Raw genomic sequence first — 27986 nt, forward strand, 5'->3', positions numbered from 1 at the left:
ATACAGAGCGACTCCCCACAATTGGGTACTGGAATTATAATTTTTCTGCAATGAATACACAATAATGAAATGTACAATGGTAGTTCAAAATGCATCCACATGTAATGTTTTGAATAACCAATAAAAAAAAAATTAAAAAAAAAAAAACAGTAAACTAAAATGCATCCACACATCCTTAGACATTCCCTTCAAAAGATGGGGCTGGGGATGTGGCTCAAGCGGTAGCGCGCTCGCCTGGCATGCGTGCGGCCGGGGCTCGATCCTCAGCACCACATACAAACAAAGATGTTGTGTCAGCCGAGAACTAAAAAAATAAATAAATATTAAAAAAAAAAAAGATGGAGCCTTATGTCTCACTTTGAATATGGGGGTATTTAGTGACTCACTCCTGACAGGAAAATCCAAAAATGAAGGTCTCACTTTGGAAACTAGTTCATAAAAGTTCTGCAGCTGCCTCTACACTCACTCTCTTTGGGTTCCTCACTCAGGAAAGCCAGATGTCATGCCATGAAACTCAGGAAGCCTTTGGATAGAGCCTCATGTGGAAAAGAACTGAGGCCTGTCACAGTCACTGGAGTATGCCATTTTGGAAACAGCCTTCAGAGGTCTATGAGCCAACAGCTTAACTGCAGCCTTAGGAGACACCTGAGTCAGGATGACTCAGAATGACCCCGAGGTGAGTATAGTCAAGAAGACTGCACTGTCAAGTGGCACTAGCCATCTTCATTTGTGCAAGTGCACCACTGTGTTCACACAACAAGGAAATTGCCTAGTGCATTTCCTGGAACACATCCACTGGTTAAGCAGTATGTGACTTGTTTTAAACCACTAAGTCTGGAGTAATTTATTACACAGCAGTATATAATACACATTTTTCTACAGCCACCATGTTTTAAATTTAATTAAAAAGTTCTAGCATCTAAAACAAGCAAACTCTATTAAGCAGATCATCTTACAGAGTGTCGGTTTGACACGGCCACTGACTGGGCATGCTGTACTTAACAGTTGGCTGTGGAAGAACCAAAATGGTAAGTTGCTCTACATGTCATTTTTCTTTGGAGAACTGAGATATATGAATATAGTGCCTTTCACATATCTGACACGCACACAAAAAAATAACAGCTGGAACTGCTGATCTGAAAGTACTAAGAACTATACAAACAGGTCATTAAGTGAAGTTTTAAGTTAAAATCCAATATATGATTTTTAGGACAATATAAGGATTTCAAGCTTTTTACACTATATGGTTAGAGAAACCATTGAGGGTTTTTGTATGGTTAAAATTTTCTCTAGGAAGATTAATCTGGACATGGTATTTGAATGGCTACTGCAGGTTTGGCTAGAAGTCCAATGCTCTATCCATTGCACCATAGAGCCAATTTGTACATTATATTTGAGAGGTAGAAAGGGGACCAAGCAATGAAAAACATTATTAAAAATTACCTTTAGGCCAGGCATGGGGCACATGCCTGTAATCCCAGCTACTCAGGAGGCTGAGGCAGGAGAATTTCAAGTTTGAGGCCATCCTGTGCAACTAGCGAGACCCTGTCTCAAAATAAAAATAAAAAAAGGGTTGGGGATGTAGCTCAGTGGCAGAATGTGCTTGCCTAGCTTGTATGAGTTGGGTTCAATCCCTGATACTGGAAAAAAAAAAAATTAATGCCTGCTGTGTGTGAGTACGGTACCGAGAGGTGTTTTTTTTTTTTTTTTTTTTTTTTTTAAGTGGTCCTGGGGATTGAACCCAAGGCCTTGTACATGTGAAGCAAGCACTCTACCAACTGAGTTATGTCCCCAGCCCTGGTACTAAGAGCTTTATACCACTATTTCATTTACACTTAGAGACATTACAATTACTACCATTTTATAGTAAGGGAAAGATGCTTAGATTTTAAAAAACTTGTCCAAGGCTCCATAGTGCTTACCTCCAAAGCCAGACTACTACCATACTACATTGCTGGAGACATTTTAGCAGAAGAATTAAAGTAGTTAAGTAAAAAAATTTAAGATTTCATTACTCAAGAGTAAGTAGAAGAAAGATGATATTCTATAAATTTAAAATTAGCTACCACTCAATTTGAGTACCTATCATGTGCTGGCTCTTAACTGTGTTAGATGCTTTCTACATTCTGTCTAATACAGTTTTGCAAGGTGAACCAATAGCATTTCCACTTTACAAATGAGAAAACGAGCTTGGTGGAAACTGAGAAAAGTTTTCTGGATGCCAGAGTGGCAGATTATCTCAGCCAGTATTCACATGAGCTGTTCCTTTCAATATATTATCTTCTGTCCCAATCAAGGACGCACTGATAGGTGCAGAAGGCCTGCCTGAATGCAGACTAAAGAGGACAGTCAGCCTGCCATATTCTGCATAATTTTACAATTGTAACTCTTTTCCTTAAACATGGAGTTTGTGAGTGGTTCTGAAACATACAACACTAACAGTTAAGAAAAATTGATGCTGGAAAAGTGAATGCCTTTATCTGCTGGTTTGGGGCACTTTAAACTTTTTTTCTTTCTTTTTTTGGTACTGGAGATTGAACTCAAGAGCCCTTAACCTCTGAGCTACATTTCCAGCCATTTTATTTTGAGATAGGATCTCACTGAATTGTTTAGAACCTTGCTGAGTTGTCCAGGCTGTCCTCAAACTTGCCTCAGCCTCTGGAGTTGCTGGGATTACAGGAAATGCACCACCAAGCCTGCCTGAAACACTTCCTGTATCTTGGGGAAAATTATAAATTTGAAAATGCATTTGAAAAAAAGCTGCCTTTTTTTTTTTTTTTTTTTAGTGCTGGAGATTGAACAGGAGCACTGTACCACAGAGGTATATCCCCTTTTACTTATTTTTGGTACTGGGGATTGGACCCAGGGGTACTTTATCATGAGCCACATGCCCAGCTCTTTTTCTCTTTTGAGACAGGGTCTTGCTAAGTTGTTTAGGGCCTTGCTAAATTGCTGCAGCTGGCTTTGAACTTCCAATCCTCCTCTGTTGGCCTCTGGAATCACTGGATTACAGGTAAGCACCTTACCCAGCCCCTTTTCATTTTTTGAAGCAGGGCCTAATTAAATTGCTGGGGCTGACTCAAACTTATCTTTTTACCTTGGCCACTAAAGAGTCACTGGAATTACAGGCTTCACCTCTGTACCCAGCTCCTCATTATTCCTTTATCAGTTAGCTTAAGGAAAATGAGCCTCCTGTAAATTTTTTCTTTCCCTTTTTTTTGCAGGGGAGATGTACTGGGGATCCAATCCAGGGCTTCACCAGCGCTAGTCAAGGGCTCTTACATTCCAAGGCCTTTTTTATTTTGAGACAAGTGTCTGACTGTTGCCCAGGCTGGCCTCCAGCTTGTGATCTTCTAGCCTCCAGAGTAGTTGGGATTATAGATATCTGCAACCACAAAATATTTTGCATTTTCAGAAAAGTGTTCAACTACAGTATGGTTTGCATATATGTATTAACATACCATGTAGAAAAATTCTGGTTAAAACTGAATGAAATATTTACTGCTATACTAAACAAGGTCTACTGCCTCATTAGCTGTGTAATCTCTGGAAAGTTACTTGAATTCACTGTGCCTTAGAATTTCTTCTCTAAAGTGGGGATAGCTGCATCTACCTCAAAGGATTGTTAGGACATCAGTTAAGTGTAGAGAATCTACCTACTGTTCAGTGTGTCCTATTATCACAAATTTTAAACCTTCAGTGTGGTCTGTGACATTTGGATAGAAATCTTGTACAAATTCCTCTTTGATCTCCCCCATCCGTCTCTATGACCTCTTCTTTGCATATAAGAACCCAAGTATTTATGCACCAGAAACGAGTTACTATAGTAACTAGAAGAGGGAAAAAAGCCCAGAAGAGTTGAAAATGCCATTCTTGCTGTTCTGTTTTAATTAAAAACTCTAAAAGGCATACCCACTTGGACGTTACTTAATTAACAATTGGTAAGGAAAAGATTGAAGCAGCAAACTTAAGGATGTCGAAAAGTTCTGTTGACCAACATGGAGGACCACAGTTACAGTTGGACTAAGTGAAAATACTTTTATCAGGTCCTTTGAGTATCCTGTAGAAAATCAGACAGAAAAAGAAATCAGTACTCTAGTGTGAACGTGAGCGCTGGAAGAGCGCTCCTGTCTTCCAAGCGGTTCCTGCGCTTCGTTGCGGCTTTGGGACCGGCTGCGGTGTGGCGGAAGGTGGCCTTTGCACGCCTGCAGCGACAGCCACGAGAGGCGAGCTGAAAGACGAGCGTACTGTTGCGTGGCCGGGCAGCCCCGGCGGGAAGACGGCCCCGGGTCGCGGTCTGCATCTACCAGCGCTTAGGCGAGGCAAGTGCGCGGCCGGGGCTGCAGCTGGCGTTGGCGACGCTTGCGCTGGCCGTTGAGGAGCCTCTGCGCGACCTTGCGCTCGTGGCCGCCGGGCACCGGCCGGTTGGTGCGCAGTTCTTGCTCGCGCCGCGTCCGGCCCTTGCTACGCCCCGCCCCGGAGGCCGGGAAGTCACGCAGATAGTGGTAGTCGACGCAGTCGTACAGCTCCTCCTCGTAGTTTACCGGCAGTTTCGCCTCAGCTGGCGGCGCCCGGGCCCGGCGGACGCCGATATGAGCAGGCTCGAGGCCCGGGTCCATTGCGCCCCGCCGCGGAGGAGCCAGCCCTTGCGGGCCCCTGGAGGGCGGAGCGGCCCGGCCTCCGATTGGCTCCGCCGGAGGGGCGGGGCGAAGGGGCAAGTTGCCCGCCTGGCGCTCCCATTGGCTCCGCCTGGAGGGGCGTGGCCGGGTGGAGCTTCGCCGACGTCATAGAGCCCCGAAGGTGCGGACCTGGCTTCTGCGGGGCTGGCCGGCGATGGTGACAGCCTGGTGGTAGTTGCTGCGGGCAGGAGAAGGTTGGCTGGCGAACTCCTCTCAACATTCTGTTTGTGCTGGCCTGCAGGCGAGAACCATACAGGTGTGCAACAACGAGGGGCTCCTGGGGAACGGCGGGCCCAGTGCTCGGGAGGACCGCTTGGTAACGATGCCCAGCGAAAGGCGGGCTTCCTGGAGAGGTGTTGGTCACCTCGGAAGCGTGCTCTGAAAATGCATCTGCCTGTACAGCGACTGCAAGGAAGTTGTCAAGGGCTGGGAGCTCCTGTGGCTGGCGGGGCCACACGTTGTTTTTTCCGTTCGCCCTCTCCCCTTTGCGCAGTTGCTAGGGCAGCCGAGGCGGGAAAGAGCCCCGCGCGCCGCTAGGCTGACCTCACGCAGGCCCAGAACCTGGGGGTCTCATTGCCTAGTCCTGCCTCTTTCATCCCGCTTGTAGGGAATTGGCGGGAAGGCCTACCTTTGGTTCTTCTTGGCTTGCTCGGATAATGCTTATCCTGCGAAAATTGCAGATACCCCTAAGGGTAGATCGAAAAGTATTCCCTACTTAAAAAGGAAAAAGAAAAGAAAAACAAAAGCTTCTCAAACTTTGGGCTTACAGAGTTCCCACCTGTGACAGTTGCTGATTTGAACTTTTTCCTGCGCACTTTGGGGCCAGATCGCTGGTGGGCACGTGGCCTGCCTAAGTCCTTAAATGAACAAATCCCAGAGTATTTTAAATAAAACACTGAGGGGGTTTCAGTTTCCACCCACATATCTTATATCTGTGTGAAGAAGGAGAACTAATGCTTGTTCACTATACCACTCTCCTATACATAATTTTAAAAAAACTTTTTAAAATTTTTTATGAAAATGCGCATTCTCAAAAGCAAAGAGAACAATGAACTCTCATATCCCATCACAAAGGTTCCCAAGATCCTGAAACCTCATGTATTCCCGTTTTCTTCTACTGCTGCATTTTAGAACAAATTACAAATATAAAAAGTCATTTCACTTTTGTACATATCAGTGTACAGCTCTGAAAAAGTAGAAAAGTGGATCTGTGTTTTGCATAACTACAATGCCTTTTCACACCGGAAAATCAGCTAATCCTGGAGTTATACCTAGTCCAGATTAAATTTTCCCTAGTAGTCTGGCTGCACTCTCTTACAATTGGTTTGTTCAACTCAGATTACATACAAAATCTACATATGAAATTTACTTCCATGGCTTTTATGTGTCTCCTATTCTAGAGCATTCCCTCTCCCACCCTTTTGTTTTCTCCCTGTCATTGCCTTTTAGAAACTGGGTCATTCTGCTTGTAGTGTTCCATTTTGTGAATTTGACTAATTTTCTTCCAGTGCCATTTAAAATTGTTCCTCTCCCACATTTCCTGTAAATTGAGGGTGAATATAGAGATTTGGTACCTGGATTCAATGTAGTAGGGTGAGTAAGAATACTTCCCAGGAAATGATGTGCACTGACAACACGCAGTGCTTCACTGTTCAGGTTTCAGTGACACTGGGCTCCTCTGGAGACAGCATGCCTCTGTGATGCTCTTCATTATACTCTGTCTAATGGTTTTGTCCAATGTTCATTGCTTACTTGCTGTTTTCATTTGCTGTTATTTCATCAGGGATTGTGGTAATTTTTTCTTTTCTTTTTATGCAGCACTGGGGATCAAACTCAGGGCCTTGTACATACTAGGCAAACACTCTGTCAAGTGTTCGCCCAGCCCAGTTAATTTTTTTTTTTTTATAATTTTTTAAGAGAGAGAGAGAGAGAGAGACAGAGAATTTTTTAATATTTATTTTTTAGTTTTCGGCGAACACAACATCTTTGTATGTGGTGCTGAGGATCGAACCCGGGCCGCACACATGCCAGGCGAGTGCGCTACCCCTTGAGCCACATCCCCAGCCCCCCAGTTAATTTTCTAACTCAATCATTCTTTCTACATTTATTATCTATAATTCTTTCTCTCATGAACTAAGGCTACTATTTCATTGCCCTTAAATATACCTTGAATAGCAAAGGAAGGACAAATGTTTAATTCTTCATTATATGAATGTTATATATGGATACAATACCTTTATTATCTTTATGTGGTGCTAGGAATGAACCCAGTGCCTCACTCATGCTAGGTAAGCACTCTATGACTAAGCCACAACCCCAGCCTCTAATTCTTCATTTTTAAAGTGGATTTTGCTTTTTTATCCTATGAGAATCATTATGAAGCTGTAGATCTTTTTAAAGTATAATCAATGTGTTTCAATCAATTTCATACATTTTTTTTTAATGCTCAAATTTCCCTATATGTAGCCAAGGAGAGCTCCTTCTTATGATCCTTTTTCTCTGGCCTTAACATAGTCTTGGAGAATGAACTTGCTCTCTGACACATCAAAGTGTTCATGCTCATCCTATAAATTTCTGCCCTAAAAAATGCTCATACTCATCTTATACATTTCTGCCCTACTGCCAAAACCAGTCATTAGCATCATATTCACCTGATGAGCTATTTTGATGCTAAGCAGATCACACCCTATATGATCTATAGGAGTCCATTGGTTTGGATTAAGCTTCTGAACTATGCCCAGCAGATCAAACCAAAGTGGAATTTGCTGAAGTTCCACACTACCAGGCCAAACTAAGTTGTCTATTTGACCTTCCAAGAAATTGAGAGATGTTAGCCAAATCCCCAAACAGACCAGTTCTTTCCTGATAAAAGTCAAAAGTAAGGAAATTCCCTTACTTTTGACTTTTATCAGGAAAGAAAGTTTGAAACAATCTCTTTTATTCTCTGTGGCTGCTTTATAAAACCAACTTCCTCTGCTCAGCAATTTGTTGCCTTATTCTATAAATGCAAATGAAAGTCAATTAGATCTTTAAATTTGTCATAACTTTGTCTTTTGACAATTGTGCTAAACACTTGGTTGATAGCTTTGCCTTTAGGAGGCAGAGCCTATTTATTTGGAGACAGGCCTTTGAAGGGTATATTTTGTCCCTGGCCCCTTTCTCCCTCTCTTGGCCACCACTAAGGTGAGCAGCTGTGCTATATCACACATCCCTCATCATCATAATCTGCCTCACCACAGGCCCAAACACAAGGAAGTAGACAGGGACTAACATCTCTGAAACTGTGAGCCAAAGTAAGTAATGGAAAGTTGACTAACTCGATCATTATAAGAACTCTGTGAGATACGCTGTCTTGTTTTTTCCTGATAAGGAAAATGGTAATAACTTTCCCAAGGTTGTATAATTAATGAAAGCAGACTGAGACTAGGACTAAAGTCTTCTGACCCCAGCATCATTACTTCTTCCTTTTCGTTGTGTTTTAATCCACAATTGCTAAATATCCATGCCCTGCTGGCTTCTGAGAAGATATATATCTTTTATTTTTAAAATTTTATTGTTATTATTTGCAGTGCTGGGGATTGAACCCAGGACTTTGTGGATGCAAGGCAAGCACTCTACTAACTGAACTATGTCCCCAGAAAGCAGTTTCCAATATCTCTTGTTCTCCTGCCTGAGGACTCTAAATGTATGCTGATTAGATTATTGGGAAGCATTTTCCCCCTCCACAGTTCTGGGGATTGAACCTGGGGCCTCATTTGTGCTCATCAAGCACTCTACTTTTGAGGTAAACCTCAGAGCCTGGAATAAGATTTAAAAGTAGCTTTTGTGCTGATACAGTAGTACACACCCGTAATCCCAGCGGCTCAGGAGGCTGAAGCAGGAGAATTGTCAGTTTAAGACCAGTCTCAGAAACTTAGCAAGACCCTGTCTGTAAATAAAAAAGAAAAAGGACTGGGATGTTGCTCAGTGGTTAAGCACACCTGGGTTCAATCCCTGGTAAACCTCCCCCCACAAAAAAAGTACATTGTTTAGGAGCCGGAGCTGTGGCTCAGCGGTAGAGTGCTTACCTCGCATGTGTGAGGCACTGAGTTCAATCCTTGGCACCACATAAAAATAAATAAAATAGATTTTTTTTAAAGTACATTGTTTAGTGGTTTGACCCCATACTCAGTGGGACAGAGACAAGCAATGCTCATGCTCTGGGAGTGGTCTCTAATTCCTCATGTTAGCCTACATGTGCACAGATTATAAAGCTTTGTTTCTCTCATTAGGATTCTCAATAAATCATTGCAGCAACCCTGTGAGTAGTAGAAAAAGAAAAAAGAAATGAAGATTCATTTTCTTCATCAGGCTTGGTCAGGATCCATAGCTGAGTGACACTGCACACCCATGTTTGCTTTTGAACCTAAGCAGAGCTTGCTTCTGTCTCTGTTATCCCTCAGACAGGACTTAAGTGACACTGGCTTTACCTCACATCCAACACTGCTCTTCTCCACTCATTTATGCCTTTGCCATGTTCTTGTGGTTGCCTGGCACCCCATCAAGATTGTCCCTCCCCCAGCTATAGGTGTAAAATAAGTTCCCATTCATTAAACATATGTATGTGTGTGTATATGAATAGATAAACACTATAGTATTGAAAAGTATTAATGAAAACTAGCAAAATTCAAATTGCTGTTTAAGCCCTGGTCATTCATTCAAAATGTATTGATCAAATATCTACTATGTACCCGGCATTGCTTTAGACTTCCAGGATAAAGTTTCCTATTCACTTGCAGTTTATATTCTAGTATGAGACCATGAAATAAACAAATTTTTCAGAGATGCACAACATGTCTCCATTGGTGATGAGTGCGATTAGGAAATATGTAAGTTTGTGCTAGAGTCAGTAGAAATATATTTAACAAGAAGAAATAGAAACATGGGCACATTGTGGATGTGATATTTCAGAGGGATTGGAAGACCTTTATGAGAAGGTCTTGGCACTTGAGCAAAATAAAATAAAGAGAGTGAAGGGATGTAACTAATTGGTAGAGCATGTACCTAGCATGCAAGGCCCAACATCACAAAATAAGTAAAATAAAATAGAGCCAGGCACAGTGGTGCATGCCTGTAATCCCAGCAGCTCAGGAACCTGGGGCAAGAGGATTGCAAGTTCAAATCTAGCCACAGCAACTTAATGAGGCCCTAAGCGATTTAGCAAGACCCTGTCTCAAAATAAAAAATAAAAAAGCCTAGAGGTGTGGCTCAATGGTTAAGCACCCCTGGGTTCAATTCCTGGTACCAAAATTAATAAAATAATTAATTAAAATAGAGAAAAAGAAAGCGACATCAGCAAATGGCAGGCCTGGGTATTCCAGACTTTGGAGAGAATAATTTTAAGACTATTAGTGATACGCAATGATACCAATAACATATCATGGGGGAAGGCAAATAATGTGTGTGCCTTTTTATGTGATTCAAGTCTAGTTTGTATAAATTCAAAACAGATTCCCATAACTAGAATGTCATATTTAATCCCCATGGTAACCAAAAAGAAAATATCTATAGATTATTCATGGGAGAAAATGAAGAGAAAAACAAAGACATTAACTAAACATGAAGGAAAGCTAGTAGTGGAGGAGATGAGGGATAGAAAAGAGAAAGCATATGGAAAACCAGAAACAAAACAGCAGAGAACTTCCTTCTGATGACTTGAAACATAAATGGATTAAAATCAAAACTCATGGATTAGCAGAAGGGACAGAAACACCCATCTATATCTATCCTGTGTACAGGAGACTCACTTTAGGTATAAGGTCACAAATAGGTTGAGAGTCAACAGGAAAAAGAAGAGATTTCATGTAAAGGGAGAGAGCTGGGTTGGCTATCCTAGTGTCAGGAAAAAACAGGCTTGCAGTCAAAATGATCATAGGAGACCAACGAGAGTTCTGGGTCATGATGAAAGATAAACTCACCACAAATATGTTGCAATCATAAGCACTTGTTCATCACACTCAGGAGCTCCTCAATTACATGAAGCAAATATTGACAGAATTGAAGGGAGAAATAGATATCAATAAAGTAACAATAGAGAAATCGAGGACTTAAACAATACTACAGAATCATCTTTATCTAAAAGAAAGTGTTACTTCTGGGAGCTGGGGTTGTGGCTCAACAGTGGAGCACTCACCTAGCCTGTTTGAGGCCCTGGGTTCAATCCTCAGCACCACATAAAAATGAATAAGTAAAATAAAGGTCTTATGCTCAACTACAACTAAAAAAAATACATATTAAGAAAAAAAGAAAGTATCACTTCTGGGGCTGAGGGTGTGGCTCAAGCGGTAGCTCGCTCGCCTGGCATGCGTGCGGCCTGGGTTCGATCCTCAGCACCACATACAAAGAAAGATGTTGTGTCCGCCAAAAAATAAATATTAAAATTCTCTCTCTCTCTCCCCCCCTCACTCTTTTTTTTGAAAAAAAAGAAAGAAAGTATCACTTCTGGTCACAATAAAACAAAATTAGAAAACAATAGCAGAAGAAAAACTGGGAAACCACAATGCATGGAAGTTAAACAGCCTGAAATGACCAATGGATCAAAGAAGAAGTCACAGAGAAATTAGGAAATATCTCCAGGGAAATTAAAATGAAACACAATGGACCAAAACTTATGAGACGAGGCAAACAGTCCTAAGTAGGAAACTTATAGCAATAAACAGAGAGAGAGAGAGAGAGAGAGAGAGAGAGAGAGAGAGAGAGAGAGAGGGAGAGGGAGGGAGGGAGGGAGGGAGGGAGGAATGACAATGTGATAAGGAAACAAGGAATGGTGTGTTCAGATGAGGGGCAGCAGGGTCGGGGGCAACCAGAAGCTGGTGGAGAGATAAGGAAGGTCCAGCTGACCTGCATCCTGGATGACAGGCCCCATAACTGAGAGAATAAAATTCTACTGTCTCAAAATTAAAAATAGGGGCTGGGGTTGTAGCTCAGTGGCAGAGCGCTTGCTTAGCATGTGTGAGGCACTGGATTCAATTCTTAGCACCACATAAAAATAAATAAAGGTCCATTGACAACTAAAAAAAAATTAAAATAAAAAATAAAAAGGGCTGGGGATTGGGAATGTGGCTCAGCAGTTAAGCACCCTTAGGCTAAACCCTCAGTACCAAAAAAAAAAAAAAAAAAAAAGAAACAAAAAAGAAAAATAATCACCTTTATCCCAATATCTTAACATACCCATGATCATTTTTTTTTTTTAGAGTGAGAGAGGAGAGAGAGAGAGAGAGAGAATTTTTAGTATTTATTTTTTAGTTTTCGGCAGACACAACATCTTTGTTTGTATGTGGTGCTGAGGATCGAACCCGGGCCGCATGCATGCCAGGCGAGTGCGCTACCGCTTGAGCCACATTCCCAGCCCCCCATGATCATTTTGTGTATCATTTTTTTGTTTTATAGTACTAGGTATTGAACCCAGGGCTGCTCTACCACTGAGCTATAATCCCTACACACCCCAGCCCTTTTTATTTTTTATTTTGAGATAGGATCTCACTAAGTTGCTGAGGCTGGCTTAGAACTTGTGATCCTCCTGCCTCAGCCTTCCAACTTGCTGGGATTACAGGCATGCACCACCGTGCCCAGCTGTTTGCTTTATTCTTTAGCTCTACATACTGTCTCTCCTAGGAAACTGGAAAGATAGGTACAAGGAAAATCTGTTTCTCCACTCACATGCTTCTGACTAAACCAGCCAATTCTCCAAGCCTCTGGAGACCACTGGGTGTCATGTGTCCAGTTCTGAGGCTGCCTGGATTAGCTTAGACCCCACAGGTTAGGAACTCAGCCCTACAAGCCACCCCTACTTCCAATGCTAGCTGCAAGTCTCAAATTACCCCCCTGGACTTGTGACCAACCAGTTGTCATCCAGGGGTTCCCATTCTTGGGTAAAATCACTTGCTAGAATGGCTCAGAACTTGGGAAAACAGTTTACTATTACCTGGATGCCATGGACATATCATTTTATCGTGATAATTATCCTTTCAGGTTGCAAGAAAGAGCCAGACAGTCTTAGACTTGGAGACTTTGTAAAGAATTCTACTCTTGGGGTTGGGGTGGTAGCTCAGTGGTAGAGCACTTGCTTCACACGCATGAGGCCTGGGTTCAATCCTCAGCACCACATAAAAATAAATAAATAAAAATAAAGATTTTTTTTTTAAAAGAATTCTACTTTCTAGCCTGCTATTCTGCTGAGGTCTCTCTTGGGGGTCTTTAACTCTTTTCCACCATCAGCCTTTCTTTGGATTTTGCTGGCTCCACTAGTCAGCCCCCAACACAGAAGACTTACTTTGATAGAAGAAGACCCCCACTTCACATGGAAGACCCACACAGTAGGTGCAGGCTCTGCTCGAATACACTGCAATTACACTGGGCCGGCAACAGGCTCCCCATAGTGCATGGTGGTTAGCAGCATCTAGTGGCCCCTAGTGGCCAGGGCTTTCCAGGCGCCCTTCCTGGTAAACTTGTTAGGTTCAGCTGATGAACAACCTTAATTTCATATGTACCCTTGGTTCCCCCTTTCCCTGTAACATAGCATAATTGTATGGGATAAGGCCATGACATCTTTAGGGGCTGCTGTTTTGCCTACCACAGTGACTATTTTGTGCCAGGTGCTGAGCTAAGCACTGGAGAATTAATGAATTCTCCATAGGGAACACATTCCCTAACCTCCCTGGTTCATGGAGGAGCAGCTCACCTCTCATGCTCTCCAGAGTTGGGGCTTCTGGAAGGAGGCGATGCCAAAGGGGGCAAGTGACAGGTGAGCCAACTAGAAAGCAGTGTTTACGGGGGAAGAATACCAACAGAGAGAATGGCACACTCAGAGGCTCCCTGAAGAGACAATCTGGACACTTAGGGGGAGGAAAGTTTCAGTGGGGCTGGGAAGCAGGTAAAATGGTGAGACTCCTGGTTGAGGCAGGATGGAGTGTGGGCTGTTAAGGAGTTTGGAGTTAATCCAGAAGGCCAGAGAGAGCTGTTTAAATCAGGGTGACATGAGCAGATTCGTGGATCAGATCATCCGTGGGAGCAGAGCGCTCAGCAGGTGCTGGCTGAAGACCTAAAGGGGAACCCTCAGGTTAGGGAGGGCTTTTTAAAATGGAAGAACATAAGTGTGGTGAGGAAGATCTAAAAGAGGGAACAGGTTAGAGATACAGGGAAATGGGAGAGAAAATGGTAAGTGTGGTCACAGAGGAGATCCCCAGGGGGTAGCACTTTCCAACAGGAGGGAGAGAAGGAAACTAGAAGGGAGGACTGTGTACATTAGAGGCAAAACGTCCAGGGGGTTTGGTCTGGTGGTTTCTGAGTCTTTGCGAAATACAAGATGGGGTCGTGGATTACAGAGGAGAGGGAGCTGCTAAGGGTTAGGGACACAAGCCTCTGGGGAACATGGGCTCTCTGCGGAAAGACCAGGGGTCCCATGGAGGGTACAGTTATGAAGTTAGAATGGCCCTGAGCCTGTGGTTACTGGGATTGCTCTCCTGTTTTCCAACTGTGTCTGTAGTCCTGGAAGAACCCATGCCCTCCCCTCTCTTCTTTCTTTCCCAGGGTGGAAATGGGCCCTGTACTAGTTACCACTTCATTTTATCAGTTCCAGATTCACCTTCACCACTGGCTCAGAACCACACAGATGCCTCCTTTACAGGTTTCCTGGCCACTGACACATCATTAAACAAGGTCAGTAGAGGGCGCTGAAGGGCTCTCCGGTTCCACCACCCAGGAGGGATCCCCTGCTCGGGTACTCGGTTTAGGATTAATAGTTGCTCCTTATGTTGACATTAGTGTAGCTCCTAATCTTAACCCTCTTTAAAGTTCTCTCAAGCCAATCTCTTGTTATGCAGGTCACTTGCTATAATTAATAATTATTCATATTAAACTCCATTTATGTAAACCTCTGTGCTTTGTGTCTCCTCTCTGAATCTTGAGAGGCACTTGCCACCAGGAGACAGGAGCCAGGATCTGGGTGCAAATTTGGTTTGCCTTTTGCCTTGAGATCAGAGCTGAGCTCCAGGGGAATGAGGTGTTTGTAACAGGAAGTGACCTTCCAATCAATGTGCTACCACCTGCTGACTGTGATGACAGGACCCAGGCTGATGCCTGGGGAGCTGAGTGGTGACTGTGCTGCAGGATGACCCTTTAGTGCAGTCAAGACCTGGCAGAGGAAAACATTGCTCAAGTCTAACTCAGCCTGAGTCAGGCCCAAGAACCAGAGCACTCTCCTGGCAGCTGGAGAAGGACCTCAGACATCTCCTGTTTCCAGGGCTGATGTCTTCAAGATCAACTCCGAGGTTGCAGAACTACAGCAGTTGGATTCACAGCATCACCCAGTTTCACATGAGATCCCAACACGTGATCTGGTGTGAAAGTGAGGGCACCAGTAGATAAAAAATGGGACCCTCAAACTTGCAATGAAACGTGGTTTAGACTCATGAAAGCTGAGAAACCAAAAGGGTGGATTATGCCAGTTATTAATATATTGTCTCTCAGCTCCAAACCCATCATTTCTTGCTCTGCAAAAATAAAGATGGGGGCTGGGATTGTGGCTCAGTGGTAGATCACTTGACTAGCATGTGTGAGGCCCTGGGTTCGATCCTCGGCACCACATAAAAATAAATAAATAAAATAAAGGTATTATGTCCAACTACAACTAAAAAATAGATATTTAAAAAATTAAATAAAATAAAGATGGATGCTTTAACTATGGTCCTTGCAGCTGGCATGATGTCAGACCTTGCCAGTCACCTGAGATGTCCAGGAGGGACATCTTTGCACTTGTGATCCTCCTGCCTCAGACTCTGCAGGAGGCCTGTTCCTCTGCTCGACTGTAACTGTGTTCTTTTTTTTTTTTTTTTTTTTCATAGCTCAGATTTTATTTCTCAAATTTGGGAGACTGGAAGACCAAGACCGGGGGCCAACTTGTAAGAACGTTCTTGTTGTGTCCTCCTTGGAAGCAGGTGAAACAGGGACAAGGGCTGCTTTGAGAACCCCCTTCCCAGGAAAGAAGAATCCATGGCCTAAGCACATCTTCAAGTTCCCACCCGCTAACACATCATAATGCAGAGACAGAATAGAATGACAGCCCATGCTCCCCAGAACATCCCAACTTCTTGGCATGAGTCCATTTCTGCAACATTTCACAAGTCATGATTTTGGATAAGACAAGAGCTAAGCTAAACACATGGGGAGAGGGCTCCCTTCTCATCTGCTGCTTGCAGTGTTACATGTGGCCTTACAAGCCATCACTGAGGTTCTGCACAACAGCTCCGACTGCCCCCCTATCACATCCCCATGGGGCTGACTCACACTCAAGTCCTGAACACTCCCAAGTCTCCAAACCAGAAATGTTACAGGAAATCCAAGGGAGATTTGTTCAAAGTCCTCCAAAAACACCATCCACACAGGCTCAAGTCTCTTACAAAAATGCCAGAGTATTTGCATCTAAATGCTGCATATCTTCTTCCTGTAGCACTTCCATTATCTCTAGATGACTTCTGACACCTAATACAATGAAAGGGCGGTGTCATTCTCTATAACACTGTAAGATCCAGGAAACAATGAGGAGAGAAGTATCTTTCCAGAGAGACAACTCCTTTCCTGATAGTTTGGATTTCCAGCTGGTGGGGATCATGGATGCAGAAGAATGGGTGCAGCGCCAACTGCACTTTCTTGCTTTGCATTGAGGGGAGGAAACACTGCAGCCAGAATGAGGGCTTCTAGGAGCTGATATCCTTCAAGTCAACATCTGGACACATCTGACCTTCAGGCCGGAAGACTTTCTTGCAGGGGATCCAAGGACTTGCCTACTCTGTGTGGAACTTTTCAGGAAAAGGGGGATCAAATCTCATGAAGCATCTCTTCTCTCTTCTAGCCCATGGGCAATGCAAGGAACCTGCATGATACCAGAGGCTCACTTCTCTCTTCTCATGTCCTCTGGAAAGGAATCATTAATGCTTCCTTCAAGGTGAAGCAGAAGCCTGCATTCCCAGCTGCACAGAAGTGTTTGAGGGCACTGTCTCCCAAGTGTAAAGATCTAGGAAGAAGTAAAGTCTCCATACGTGAGTTCATCATCAAAAGCCTTGAGTCAACAGGTGCTTCACAAAATGGCTTCTCGGCCAACTGGATGACCTCCTCCTCCGGCAGTGTTTCCACCAGCTGTGACCAGCAGCTCCGCTGAGGAGAGCCCTCAGGTGAGGACCGGACAGCGAGGTCGGGGGTGGGCGCTGTGGGGACCACCCTGGCGGCTCCGGGGACAGGCAGCCAGGACCGAGGCTCCAAGGCGGTGGCAGCGTCCTCCCGGGTCGCACCCTCGTGTGGGCACGTAGACCGGGGCCGCCCCGGGCAGCGCACCTTCACTTAGACCGGGCCGCTCCCGGCAGCGCACCTTCTCCTGTCACGGACCCCGCGAGCCAGACCTGACATCCGGGACCTCAGCCCCGCCGCCGGGCGCTTGTAACTGTGTTCTTTAAAGTTATTTTTGATCCTCTTGCAAATCTTCCGTGTTCAAGTTACTCTGTGGTTTCTGTCTCCTGTGTGGACCCTGACTGATGCAGAGCAGGGGTTCAGAAAGAGGATCAGATTTGGAGATCTAGACTTTTTTTTTTTTTTTTTTTGAAGCTTAATATGTCCAATAACCTACTCCTTTTTCCTTATCCTGAATAGCGATTCCACTCAACCACAGGCAGAAATTGAGAGTTCTGAACATCTGCTTCCCTGTTGTCCTGTGCACAGATCCCCAGGTCAGGTGGGTTCTGTCTGCTGCCTGTTTCTCACCTCTCCCCCCATACCCACTCACACTGTTCCAGCCCCAGCCCTTGCTCAGAGAACCCCAACAGCCTCTAAACTCTGCCTGGACCCTCATCCCAACTGAATTTCTTCTTCAAACCTCAGACAGACTGTCTTACCAAAATAAAATCTGATCTTGTTGTTCCCCAGGACGATTCTTCAGCCGGTATCCATTGTTAATAACAGTAGCTTCCAATCCTGTTCCTGTGCTCCCATTAGTGAAAAAGTTTTAAACACACATCCATGATACATACACATTAAATTACACACGTGTGTTACTCTACTTAAAGTTGATTAAAATAAAATATACAAAAAATTAGAATGATCAAGATTTAAAAATATACATAGGTGTTCTAGTACTTTCTTCTCACATTTTGATAGTTATTTTTAGTTATCCCTGGGAAGTACTTGCCTGCTTTGGAGACCACTAAATAGTTGGACACAAGAACAGCTTAGCAAAGCCCTCATGGTGATCCTTATCTGACTTTATTTATTATTGCTATTATTATTACTACTATTATTATTATTTTGTGGCTCTTAGCATTGAGCCCATGGGCACTTTACCACTGAGCTAGACCCCTCCCCCACCCCCCCCAACATTTTTATTTTTTATTTTGAGACAGGGTCTTGCTAAATTGCCCATGCTGGCCTAAAACTTGTGAACCTCCAGCCTCAGCCTCCTGAGAAGCTGGAATTAAAAGCAGGCACCACCACGGCTGGATCTTATTTGACTTTAACACTTGACTTAACCACGGTTTTAGTCATCTTTTGCATCTCTATAACCAATTGACAGACAAGAACAACTTTGAGTAGGAAAAGTTTACTTTGGCTCCTGGTTTCGGAGGTTCAGTCCATGGTCAGCTGACTGCATAGCCCTGGGCCTAAGATGAGGCAGAACATGATGGTGGAAGGGCTTGATGGAGGAAAGCAGCTCAGGACACGGCACCAGGAAGTAGAGAGAGTTCCACTCACCAGGGACAAAACCTAAACTCCAGTGACACACCCCAGTGATCCACCTCCCCCAGCCACACCCCACCTGCCAGCAGTTGCCACCCAGGTAATCCTTCTGTGGATTAACCTACTGGTTAGGTCAAAGCTCTCATAACCCAATATTTCACCTCTGCCCCTTCTTGCACTGTGTCACACATGAGCTTTTGGAGACACCATGTATCTGAACCATGGCAACTGCCTCCCTGCACTTCCACCTCTTACTTTGCCATTGAAGTTGGGGACTTTCCCATAGTCCTTTCTCATATTTCTTTGGTGGCAGCTCTGGAATCTCCACCTCTGAAGACTTACAGTCCAACATTTGGTTGGGGCAATTTGCCTTTGGAGCTACTGCAGCTACTAGACTTGTCTCAAGGATGCAGATATGCTTTTGACCTAGATGGTAGAGACTCGGTGTGGCGTTAGTGGAGGATATTGAATATGGTAGTCGTATGGAAGAGCCTCCCACAACCCATTGCTGCTGTTGGCCCGTCTTTGGGAGGACCTGATGCCGGGACAGTCCTGGGAGATCAGGAGGTTGGTGCAGAGGTCTGTTGGGGTTTGTTTCCTCTTGATCAAGAGGAAAGAGTGGCAAGGTGTGGATCAAGAGTGACAGACCAGGGCTATTGGAAGAGTTTTGTATGCCTGATTCAATCTGTTCTCAACTAACTCCAGCCTGAGGCTGTTTTAAAGATGATGTTAGAGGGAGAATTGTTCAAGCTAATAAAAAAATAGTCCAAATGACTCATGAAAAGCAAATTCATTTCATGAGTTCCTCCCAGAGATAGGCCAACAGCGGCAATGAGTTGTGTGGGGCACATGAGGATTTGCAGGTTGTAATGAACCACTCAGGGTGTGTGGCTTTGGAACCAGGGGATTATATGGTCTGGTTCACATTGTAAACATCTCTCCCTGGCTGGCTTGAGGAACTAGATCATAGGGGACAAGGGGCAGTAGGGTCATCTCTGTGTGGGTCCTGTGGCAGCTATGGTAGGCCCTGTCCCTGGCAGCTGTTTCTACTCTGAGCCCCAATAATGCCAGGAGACAGGACTCAGAATGTGCTACATCGGGGGAGATCCAGCAGGGTAGCCAAGAACACATGTGACTTGTGCCCTGGGCAGTCAGGATTTTAGAGGAAGTGGAGTTTGCAGAGAGCAGGTGGAATGAGGGTGAACCCAAGACAGCGCTCTAAGGGCCACGACTGTGTTCTCACTCTTCACCTCGTAACAGTAATGACCTGATCTGGGCAGCTTGAGCCACACCTTCACTTCAAGCAAATGAAAAGCATTTGCTTTTCATGAGTCATTTGGAGCTTATTTTTTTATTAGTTAGTGTGAATGTATGTGAGGCCCTTTGCATCCTCAAGTTCTGCAACTATAGATTCAACCAACCAAGGATTGAAAATATATGGGAAAACTGTCAGTACTGAATGTGGACAGAATTTTTTCTTGTAATTATTCCCTAATCAATCTAGTATATGTCATACTAAGTATTGCATGTAATCTAGATAATTTAAAGCATATAAGAGGATGTGTGTGGTTACGACCAGATACTGCACCAACTTACCAAGGTTCTCACTGTGGAAGAGACGTTGGCTTGCTTCTAGGACTTTGGAATCCACTCTTAGCACAGACACTAGAGTACACAGTACTGTCATCCATGAAAGTGACAGAGAGGATGGTGAGTCACTTGTCCTTTGCCCTTGGCCACCTTCCAGCAGAGTGTCCCAAAGGGCTGGATGGATTGGACACCATCGCATTCTACGTGGAACAGGAGGTGCTGAGAGCGTGACCCTTGTCAGGGTGGAATCAGCGCCTGCATCACAAATCATGAGACATTGGATGACAGCTTTGTCAGGTGACAGAAATTGCGTTTGCTTTCTCACAGTAAATCCCGGCCCGGAAGATGTGCACTGAGGAAGTCGTGTGGACACATGTGAGGGTGGGTGAGCTTGAGCAGACCGCAGCAGGAGGCTGGCAGAGGGGCACTGGCTTTGACCCAGGCCCAGCTCTGACCCCGCCCTTATCTGCTGTGTGATCCCAGGGTTAACAAATACCCAGGAACCTCAGTGTCCTCCCCTGGAAAGCTAAGGTCATGATTCCTATTTTGATGAATTATATGTGGGTCCAATGTGTGCAAGATAGCTAGTATGTAATGTGTGCTGAGTAACTGTGATTCCTGTAGTCACAAAGCTCATCTATCTACCCCCCACCCTCTCTGCAGAACTGGGGATTCATCCCCATCCCTTTTTGTACTTTTTATTTTGAAACTTAATCTTACTAAGTTGTGATCCTCCTGCCTCAGTCTCCTGAGTTGCTGGGATTACAGGTATGCACTGCCACACCTGGCTCATGAAGCTCATTTTCTTTCTTTCTTTCTTTCTTTATGTACATCATTCTTAATAATTGCTTAATTTAAAAAAATTTAGAGTGTTTTGTGAAATAATTTGTAATTGTTATATAAAATTCAAGTCATATAAAAATACAAAGAATAAAGTAAACAATCATGAAATTTCCTACCACCAAATATATCATTTTTTAACATTAGGTGATGTTCATTTCATGCCTCTTTATGTGCAAATAGGTGGTTAAAATATTAGGCAGATAGACAACAGAATGCATTAGGAATAACTCTTCTGTATAGCAGAAGCTAAAGAAATTAAGTACAGTGAAAGAATTTCTTTAGATAAGTGCTTGTGTATAAGCCATATCTGTTCTCAAGATTCATGAAAGCTGTGAGAGAAGATAGAACCACGATGCTGTTGAATCTGCAGTTTCCACGTGGGAGCTCATCGTTGCTATATTTCTGGTACACGTTTGGGGGTTCTTGCTTCATGCTTTCATTCATAGCTGACATCTTAGTAGAATGTTCTTGATTCACTTCCTTTCTGTCAGTTCTTCCTTGAAGCTAACTCTAATATCCTCTGGCTCCGACTGGGACTGTGAGAAAGCCTGTGCTGGCTGAAGGTCCTTCTGTTCTCCTGCTGGAAGGCCTGTGGAAGGTTTTTCTCCTTATAGTTTCAGTGGTTTGGCAGGGATTGGCTCTGGGAAGTGCCTTTGTAGGTGTATGGTGTGCCTCTCAGTCTCTGCAGGTCTGTCCTCTCTCCTTTCTTAAGTTCTCTATCTACTCTCAGGACCACCAATGGACAACCCAGGGTTAGGCTATTATTTCTGTCCAATTTCCACAATTAGTATTTTTTTCAATTGCTTGAATCTCTATTATTCTGTGGCTTCGCTGTGATTACATAGGGCTTCTCCTGTGTCATGAGTTGCCAATCTTGCGGGTGCTCCTCTTAGTTCCCAGTTGACTGGATGTAGATGGTGATGTTCAGTCCCCTCTGCTTCCTTGGTTCTCCACGCCCCCTTTTCCTTACTCCATGGTGTCATTTTCTTATCCTTGCATGCCTATCTCCTGACTCTCCTACAGTAGAAAGCTCTCTGGGGCATTTCCTCCCATTCTGGGCTCCATTTTCTTCCCAGCAGGAATGCAGCACCTTAAGGGCACACCTCTTCCCTGTCCACCTCACCTTGCTGGGTGATTTCTTCTAGCCTATGACTTTAAATGCCAATTTAATGCTAACAAGTGCCAAATCGACACCTTTAGCCTACACCAGTCTCGAGCATTCAACTTAGATCCTGACCAATTCCTCCACATTTCAATTTGTATAACTAAAGTGCATCTCAAAATTAGAATGTCCTAAGTGACATTCTTGTTTTCTATCATCTACCTTCCCATCATCTGTTCCTCCATCTGTCTCCTCCACTACAGTGAGTGACACATGTTCTCCCTGTTGCTCAAGCCAAGGACCTCAGAGTCGTCCTTCTCCCTGTTCCCCACATTCAATTCAAGTCCTGTTTTTTCTCCTTTCCAAATATCTCCTGGGATTCTGCATTTCTTATCTCTAATAAGCTTCCGTTTCTTTCCCAGATACTGCAGCTGGCCGCCTCCTTCCAATGTTCCTTGCCCATTATTTTTGGTGCTGGGGATTGAACCCAGGGGTGCTTTACCACTGAGCCACATCTGTAGCCCTTTTCTTTCTTTTTTATTTTCATTTTTGATGGTGTTGGGGATTGACCTCAGTGCCCTGTGCATGGGAGGCAAGCACTCTACCAACTGAACTATATGCCCAGCCTCCCAGCTCTTTTTATTTATTTATTTTTTAATATTTATTTTTTTGTAGTTGGGCACAATACTTTTTTAAATATAACTTTATTTTATTTGTTTATTTTTATATGGTGTTGAGGATCAAACCCAGGGTCTCACGCATGCAAGGCAAACTCTACCACTGAGCCACAACCCCAGCCCCTTTATTTTTATTTTGAGACTGGGTATTGCTAAATTCCTGAGGCTGGCCCCAAATTTGCAGTCCTCCTGCCTCAGCCTCCAGAGCTGCTGGGATTACAAACATGCATCACCTTGCTTGACAGGATGTGGTGATTTAAATCATATCCTCAAATTCTTAGACAGTTGTGTTATCCAGAGATGGAATGTCCTTGAATACCAGCTTAGTCACATGCTTCTGAAGTGCCACGCAGTGTTTCCTGTGATGTCAAGGCTAGTTCAGAAAAACCCATTTGGTTTCCACGTGGCTCTCCCTGGGGGAGGGTTGCTCTTAGACCCATTTGTCCTTCTGTCTGGAAGCCCAGGCCACAGGACGGCATAGTGAGATCCCAGCTGACTGCCACATTCAAGACAGCCTGAGCAAGGAAACCTGGGAAATGATTTCAACCTCAGTCCCTGCTGGAAGGCAGCCACATAAATGACCTGAGCAGGAGCTTCCCTCTTCAGCTCCTCCCACTGCAGACAGCAGGTGTCTCTCCCTTCACTCAGGAGTGTGCTGTCTCCAGAGGCTCTCAGCCCCTGTGTCTTGGTCATGACCCCAAATAGCCCTTCAGCAGGCACTGGCCCTATATAACAGAAGCTCCCCAGTCTGAAGGTAAAGTCCACACTTGGAGAGGGAGACAGACAGGGAGAAGAGAAAGCTTCTCTCTAGAAGACAGAGAGGCTTGTCTATAAAAACACCAAGGGACTTAAATTGGTTTTACTTCTACTAACACATCTCATTAAGCTTCTGTTTTCCGTAGCCCTTTTCTTTCTTTTTTATTTTCATTTTTGGTGGTGTTGGGGATTGAGCTCAGGGCTCTGTGCATGTGAGGCAAGCACTCTACCATCCCCAAGCCCCCCGAGTTGTATGTGTTTTTAAAAGTCTCTACTTGGCATGTAAATTGTTTTCTCAGTAAATTTGAACATAAAGTGTCTATCCTGTCATTGAGTGAAGCAAATATTTTATATTTGGGAAACTGTTTTTAAATGATTGTATTATATATCTGGCATGGTGGCACATGCCTATAATCCCCAGGACCAGAAAAAAATTTTATTATAGAAAGGTATGGATAAGACCAGGATGAGGCAGGGGACCCATCACGAGGGCTGTGTGCCTGTTCTTCCTCCACTTTCTCAGTTTCCTGTGCCCCCAGGCTGCTCGATAAGGGCACAGAGAGTGCTGAAGGAAGGGTAATAGAGGGAACGTCCTGGCTTCATGGAGCCCGCTACTTTGAACTCTTTTGTTTACTCCAAAATAAGGCAAGCACTGAAGGCCTCAATGTGCCTGGACCTTTGTGACTGCAGGTGTTTTTCTCCCTAACAGCATCGGGGATTGAACCCAGTGGTGAGCAGCACTGAAACACATCCCCATTCCCCTGCCCTGCTTTTTAAAAATTTGCTAAATTGCCATGGCAGTTGTCCAGGCTGGCCTTTAACCTACAATCCTCCTGCCTTGGTCTCCCGAGTGGCTGGGACTACAGGTGCTCCACCGCACCTGGCACCTGTGCACCCTCTTTGTCAGGGTGGGGACTGACTGCATGAAGGCATGCATTCCTCCTCCTTCACATACCTGCTCAGGGACCCGCACTGCCACATGTACCTGGGCATCTAACCTGGAGCCCTGGGAACCTTCCTGAGTTTTCCCTTCACCCGTGCCACCAGATGTACTTGCTCTCTAAGCTCTTCCCGGTTACCCCTTGTCTGCTTCTCCTTTATCTGCATTCTTCTCCCCAAGGATATTATTCTAATCTGGCTATAATAATTTCTGGCTTCGACTATTGCAGTAGGTGCTGGTATGTTAGCCATTAAGTAAAGTGGGAAACTTCAGGGGCAACTCTTGCATTAAAACACCTTCAAAGTTGTCCTTTCTTTTTATTTCAGTTAATGCTCTTTGGAAAACTTGCAGAGAACCAACAAGGGTCACCAAGCCACTCTGGCTCATTCTTTGAGGTGACCTAAAGTTGCCTTATACTATTGGCTCCTTATACTATTGAATTGAGCATGCCCAGAAGCATTTGGGGGCCACCATCTTTATGACCCTAAACTGAGCTTGCCCAGAAGCATACAGCTTGAACTGAGCATGCTCAGGAACACTGGCACCCTTAGTGTGCTTTCCTATAGGAATACGGACTCCCTGAAGGAAACCCCATGCTTCCTTTCCCTAAGGAGAGCATTGCTTTGGAAATAACCCCAGTGCCATCCCAGTGCAGGTGGTAAATCAGTCTCCACTCTTTTACCTTCTGGTTGTACTTTTTGGCTTTGCACTCATTAAAGTGGGAACCCACTGCATTTTATTACACGGTTGGTGACCTCAGTTAGGACTTTCCCTTGATAGCTCCCGGGTTTTTACTGCTTGACTCCCAATAGGAGAGAGATGGAAGGTAGCCTATCCCAGGCTAGCCACCCTGCACTGCTGGAAATGGGTCCTGCTAAGGAGAACCCCTCTTGGTGTCTGATGGAGACCTGCCATGCCATCCTGTTTCCCAGCGAACTTGACAGCTGTTCCAAGCTGTCATTTGGAAGTTTTCCCTGATAGATGGGTGGGGCTGCTCCCTTGAGTCACGGACAGAGGTTCCACAACAGATGGAAGCAGGCAGGGGTCAGCTAAAGGTCCAAGAGTGCCTCTTGGTCTTGACAGAAAACTTCCATCCAGGCTGAGCCCAGGCATCCAGGACATTACCAGGGGACTCTGTCCTGAAGGAGAGGCTGTTCAGGGTCGACCAACCACAGAAGCCCTCAGAGGAGGGCCTGGAGAGTTCTGTGCTGGCTGGAAACCATTTCTACCCCCAGATCTACAGCAAGGTAAAGGGGTCCCTCCAAAGGATGTAAAGGAGGGAAGTGTGGGGGTCTCTGATTTATCTTGTTGTTATATTCCAGAACCACCAGATGTGTAATTTTATGATTTCAATGCCATGAAATACCAGAGCCAACATTCACACCTGCATAAAGAATTGTGGAATCTGTGCTTTGGCTAATCATTCTCTCTTCCCCCTCAGGCAACTCATATGGGCAATCACATGTCCACAACAGAAGGCAGACCACTCATGTGTCTCCCCCATCATTGACAGGGGTTAGCTACTCAGTGATGACCAAGGGACAGATGGTCTTTCTCTGTAACATGTTATGGCTATAGTATGATTAGGGAAACCAAGAACAATGGCCCGATGTTGGGTATCTACATTACAATACTAGACCATTCTGCAACAGTGAGGAAGAAGGGGAGAAAATTCCCCTTGCAGTGTATTATGGCTTTATATCAAACTGAAGGACTCTAAAAGAAATGTAATTAACCAACCTGAAGCTTAAACCTTTGATGAAATAAGGAAACCCCTTCCTGCTCTTTGAAAGACCTCCTGAGGAGGAAGACCTACTTTACCTTCCCATGGGTGGAGAGGTGACTCCCCTGCTTCTCAGTTCCTGCTGAGCAGGTGGATCAGCCACCCTCCTGATCCTGAGCTTCTTTTCCAGATGCTTCTCCCAGAGCCTCTGCACCCAGACCCTCCCTTAAACTAAAACCCCTTCTTCCTGAAGCACCACCAGGCAAGGGACCAATTACCAGCCAGGAAAGAATTTTTTCTCCAGCGACAGGTTCCCAATGGACAGGGGCATTTTGTTTACATGCATGTGCCTTGTGTGACCTCTGATTTGTACAGCTGGGAAGCACATGGCCAAGGTCTGAGGGCAGACCCAGGAGGATGCACTTGTCTTATGAGGGGTATCTACAACCCACAACTCAGCCTGGGAAGACAGTCACACTTTCCTTTCCACCTTCCAACCAAAGAAGTCAAGTCAGATGCACTGGAGAGGCTAAAACGAAGGCTGATAAGCTGCATGCAAATCGTGAAACCAGCTTGGTGACCTGGTAAATAGCTCCAGGGGACCCTCATTTTTAAAGTCCCAACTAAGTGGCAGGAGGAGCCAGTTTCCTACATCCTCAGAGAATGCAGGAAGCTAGCAAACCCAAAGTTAATTGGGGCAAACAGGGAAATTCACCAGAAGCCAAAGAAGGATCCTTCAGCCTTCATGCAGAGGTTGAGAAACCATCTTCAAAGAATATACTCCTTGGCATCCAGAAGGGAACAGTAGCCAGATAACCCCAAATACCTATCTCAGTGTGCTCCTGATGTCTGAATAGAATTCAAAAAATTGGTCATGAGTCCAAAGACTAACCCTTCTCTACTGATAAAGATTGCCTTTAAAATTTACAGCAGAGATGTGACTGGAGAGAGGGAATAGAACAAAACAGAAAAAGCAAGCCGTCCCCCTGGCAGTGGCACTCCTGTCCCCTCCAATAACCCAGAAGGAAGAAAGAAGCTGCCTCAGGCGAGTGCCCAGCCATCTATGTGGGACCCATAAACCACCAGTAAAGACGGAACCAAACCAACCAGTGTGCGTTCATGAGCAAAAGGGATAGTGGAAGGAGGAAGGCTCAAACTGTCCAGGTTCGGGGGGCTGTGGGTGGACCAGCACGACTCCTCTTGGGCCCCTCTTGCAGAAGATGGGCGGTGAGAGGCCAGGTAGAAAGCCAGCTGTCCTCTGGGGAGCCCTGGGGAGCCTGAGAAGACAGCTGGGGGGCTGGGGGGAATTTGACTTCACTCAGTACTGGAGTCACAAACTCTGTTGATTACTAAGAAGGCCTTCTGCATCAGGAAAGGAGTCTCAGAAAAGGTGTTCCTTAGACCTGCCCTGGCAGTGTGCCCAGAGGTTTACCTAAGGCTCTCTGTGTGTTCCTGAGCACCACACTCCCCTCCTACAAATCATCCAGCAAACTCAGGCAACTGTCAGTCTTCAGCAGGATAAGATGGAGGTGCAGGTTCCTAGGCATCTGGATCTGAGTTCACGAGACTCAGGATGCTCACCCTGTGTTTCCAGTCCCATATTCATCTGTCCTTCCTGCACACAGCGCTGTGTGGGCCCCGGCTATGTGTACGTGTGCATGTGTTACTGGGGTTGGACCAGGAGAGTTCTACCTCTGAGCTACATCCCCAACTATTTATAAAATTTATTTGATTTTTTTTTTTTTTTGAGTACCAGGGATTGAACTCAGGGACACTCAACCACCGAGCCACATCCCCAGCCCTATTTTATATTTTATTTAAAGACAGGGTCTCACTGAGTTGCTTAGTACCTCGCTAAGTTGCTCATGATCCTCCTGTCTCAGTCTCCTGAGCCGCTGGAATTACAGGTGTGCACCAC

General features: G+C 44.8%; 1 protein-coding gene and 1 long non-coding RNA gene across 3 annotated transcripts; one reads left to right on the plus strand and one right to left on the minus strand.

Annotated features, from left to right (window-relative positions):
* Nucleotides 1-520: 520 nt before the first annotated feature.
* LOC143384776 (uncharacterized) lies at nt 521-18664 on the plus strand. Of its 2 annotated transcripts, none has more exons than XR_013089423.2 (5): nt 521-676; nt 2787-2821; nt 2918-3013; nt 14247-14375; nt 15560-18664. It is a non-coding gene; the product is annotated as an uncharacterized LOC143384776 (long non-coding RNA). The 2 variants fall into 2 exon arrangements; XR_013089424.2 differs by having other exon boundaries at nt 14290-14375.
* Nucleotides 3853-4651, minus strand: Nupr2 (nuclear protein 2, transcriptional regulator). Its single transcript, XM_076839901.1, has one exon. It carries the CDS (start codon nt 4617-4619, stop codon nt 4314-4316), a length of 306 nt encoding a protein of 101 aa, XP_076696016.1. The 5' UTR covers nt 4620-4651; the 3' UTR covers nt 3853-4313.
* Nucleotides 18665-27986: the final 9322 nt, after the last annotated feature.

Source organism: Callospermophilus lateralis, chromosome 19, assembly GCF_048772815.1.
Source record: "Callospermophilus lateralis isolate mCalLat2 chromosome 19, mCalLat2.hap1, whole genome shotgun sequence".
NCBI classification, from domain to species: Eukaryota; Metazoa; Chordata; class Mammalia; order Rodentia; family Sciuridae; genus Callospermophilus; species Callospermophilus lateralis.

What these genes read in the sequence shown, in the direction of transcription:
- Nupr2 (XM_076839901.1), bottom strand. Translation starts at nt 4,619, where the DNA reads ATGGACCCGGGCCTCGAGCCTGCTCATATCGGCGTCCGCCGGGCCCGG.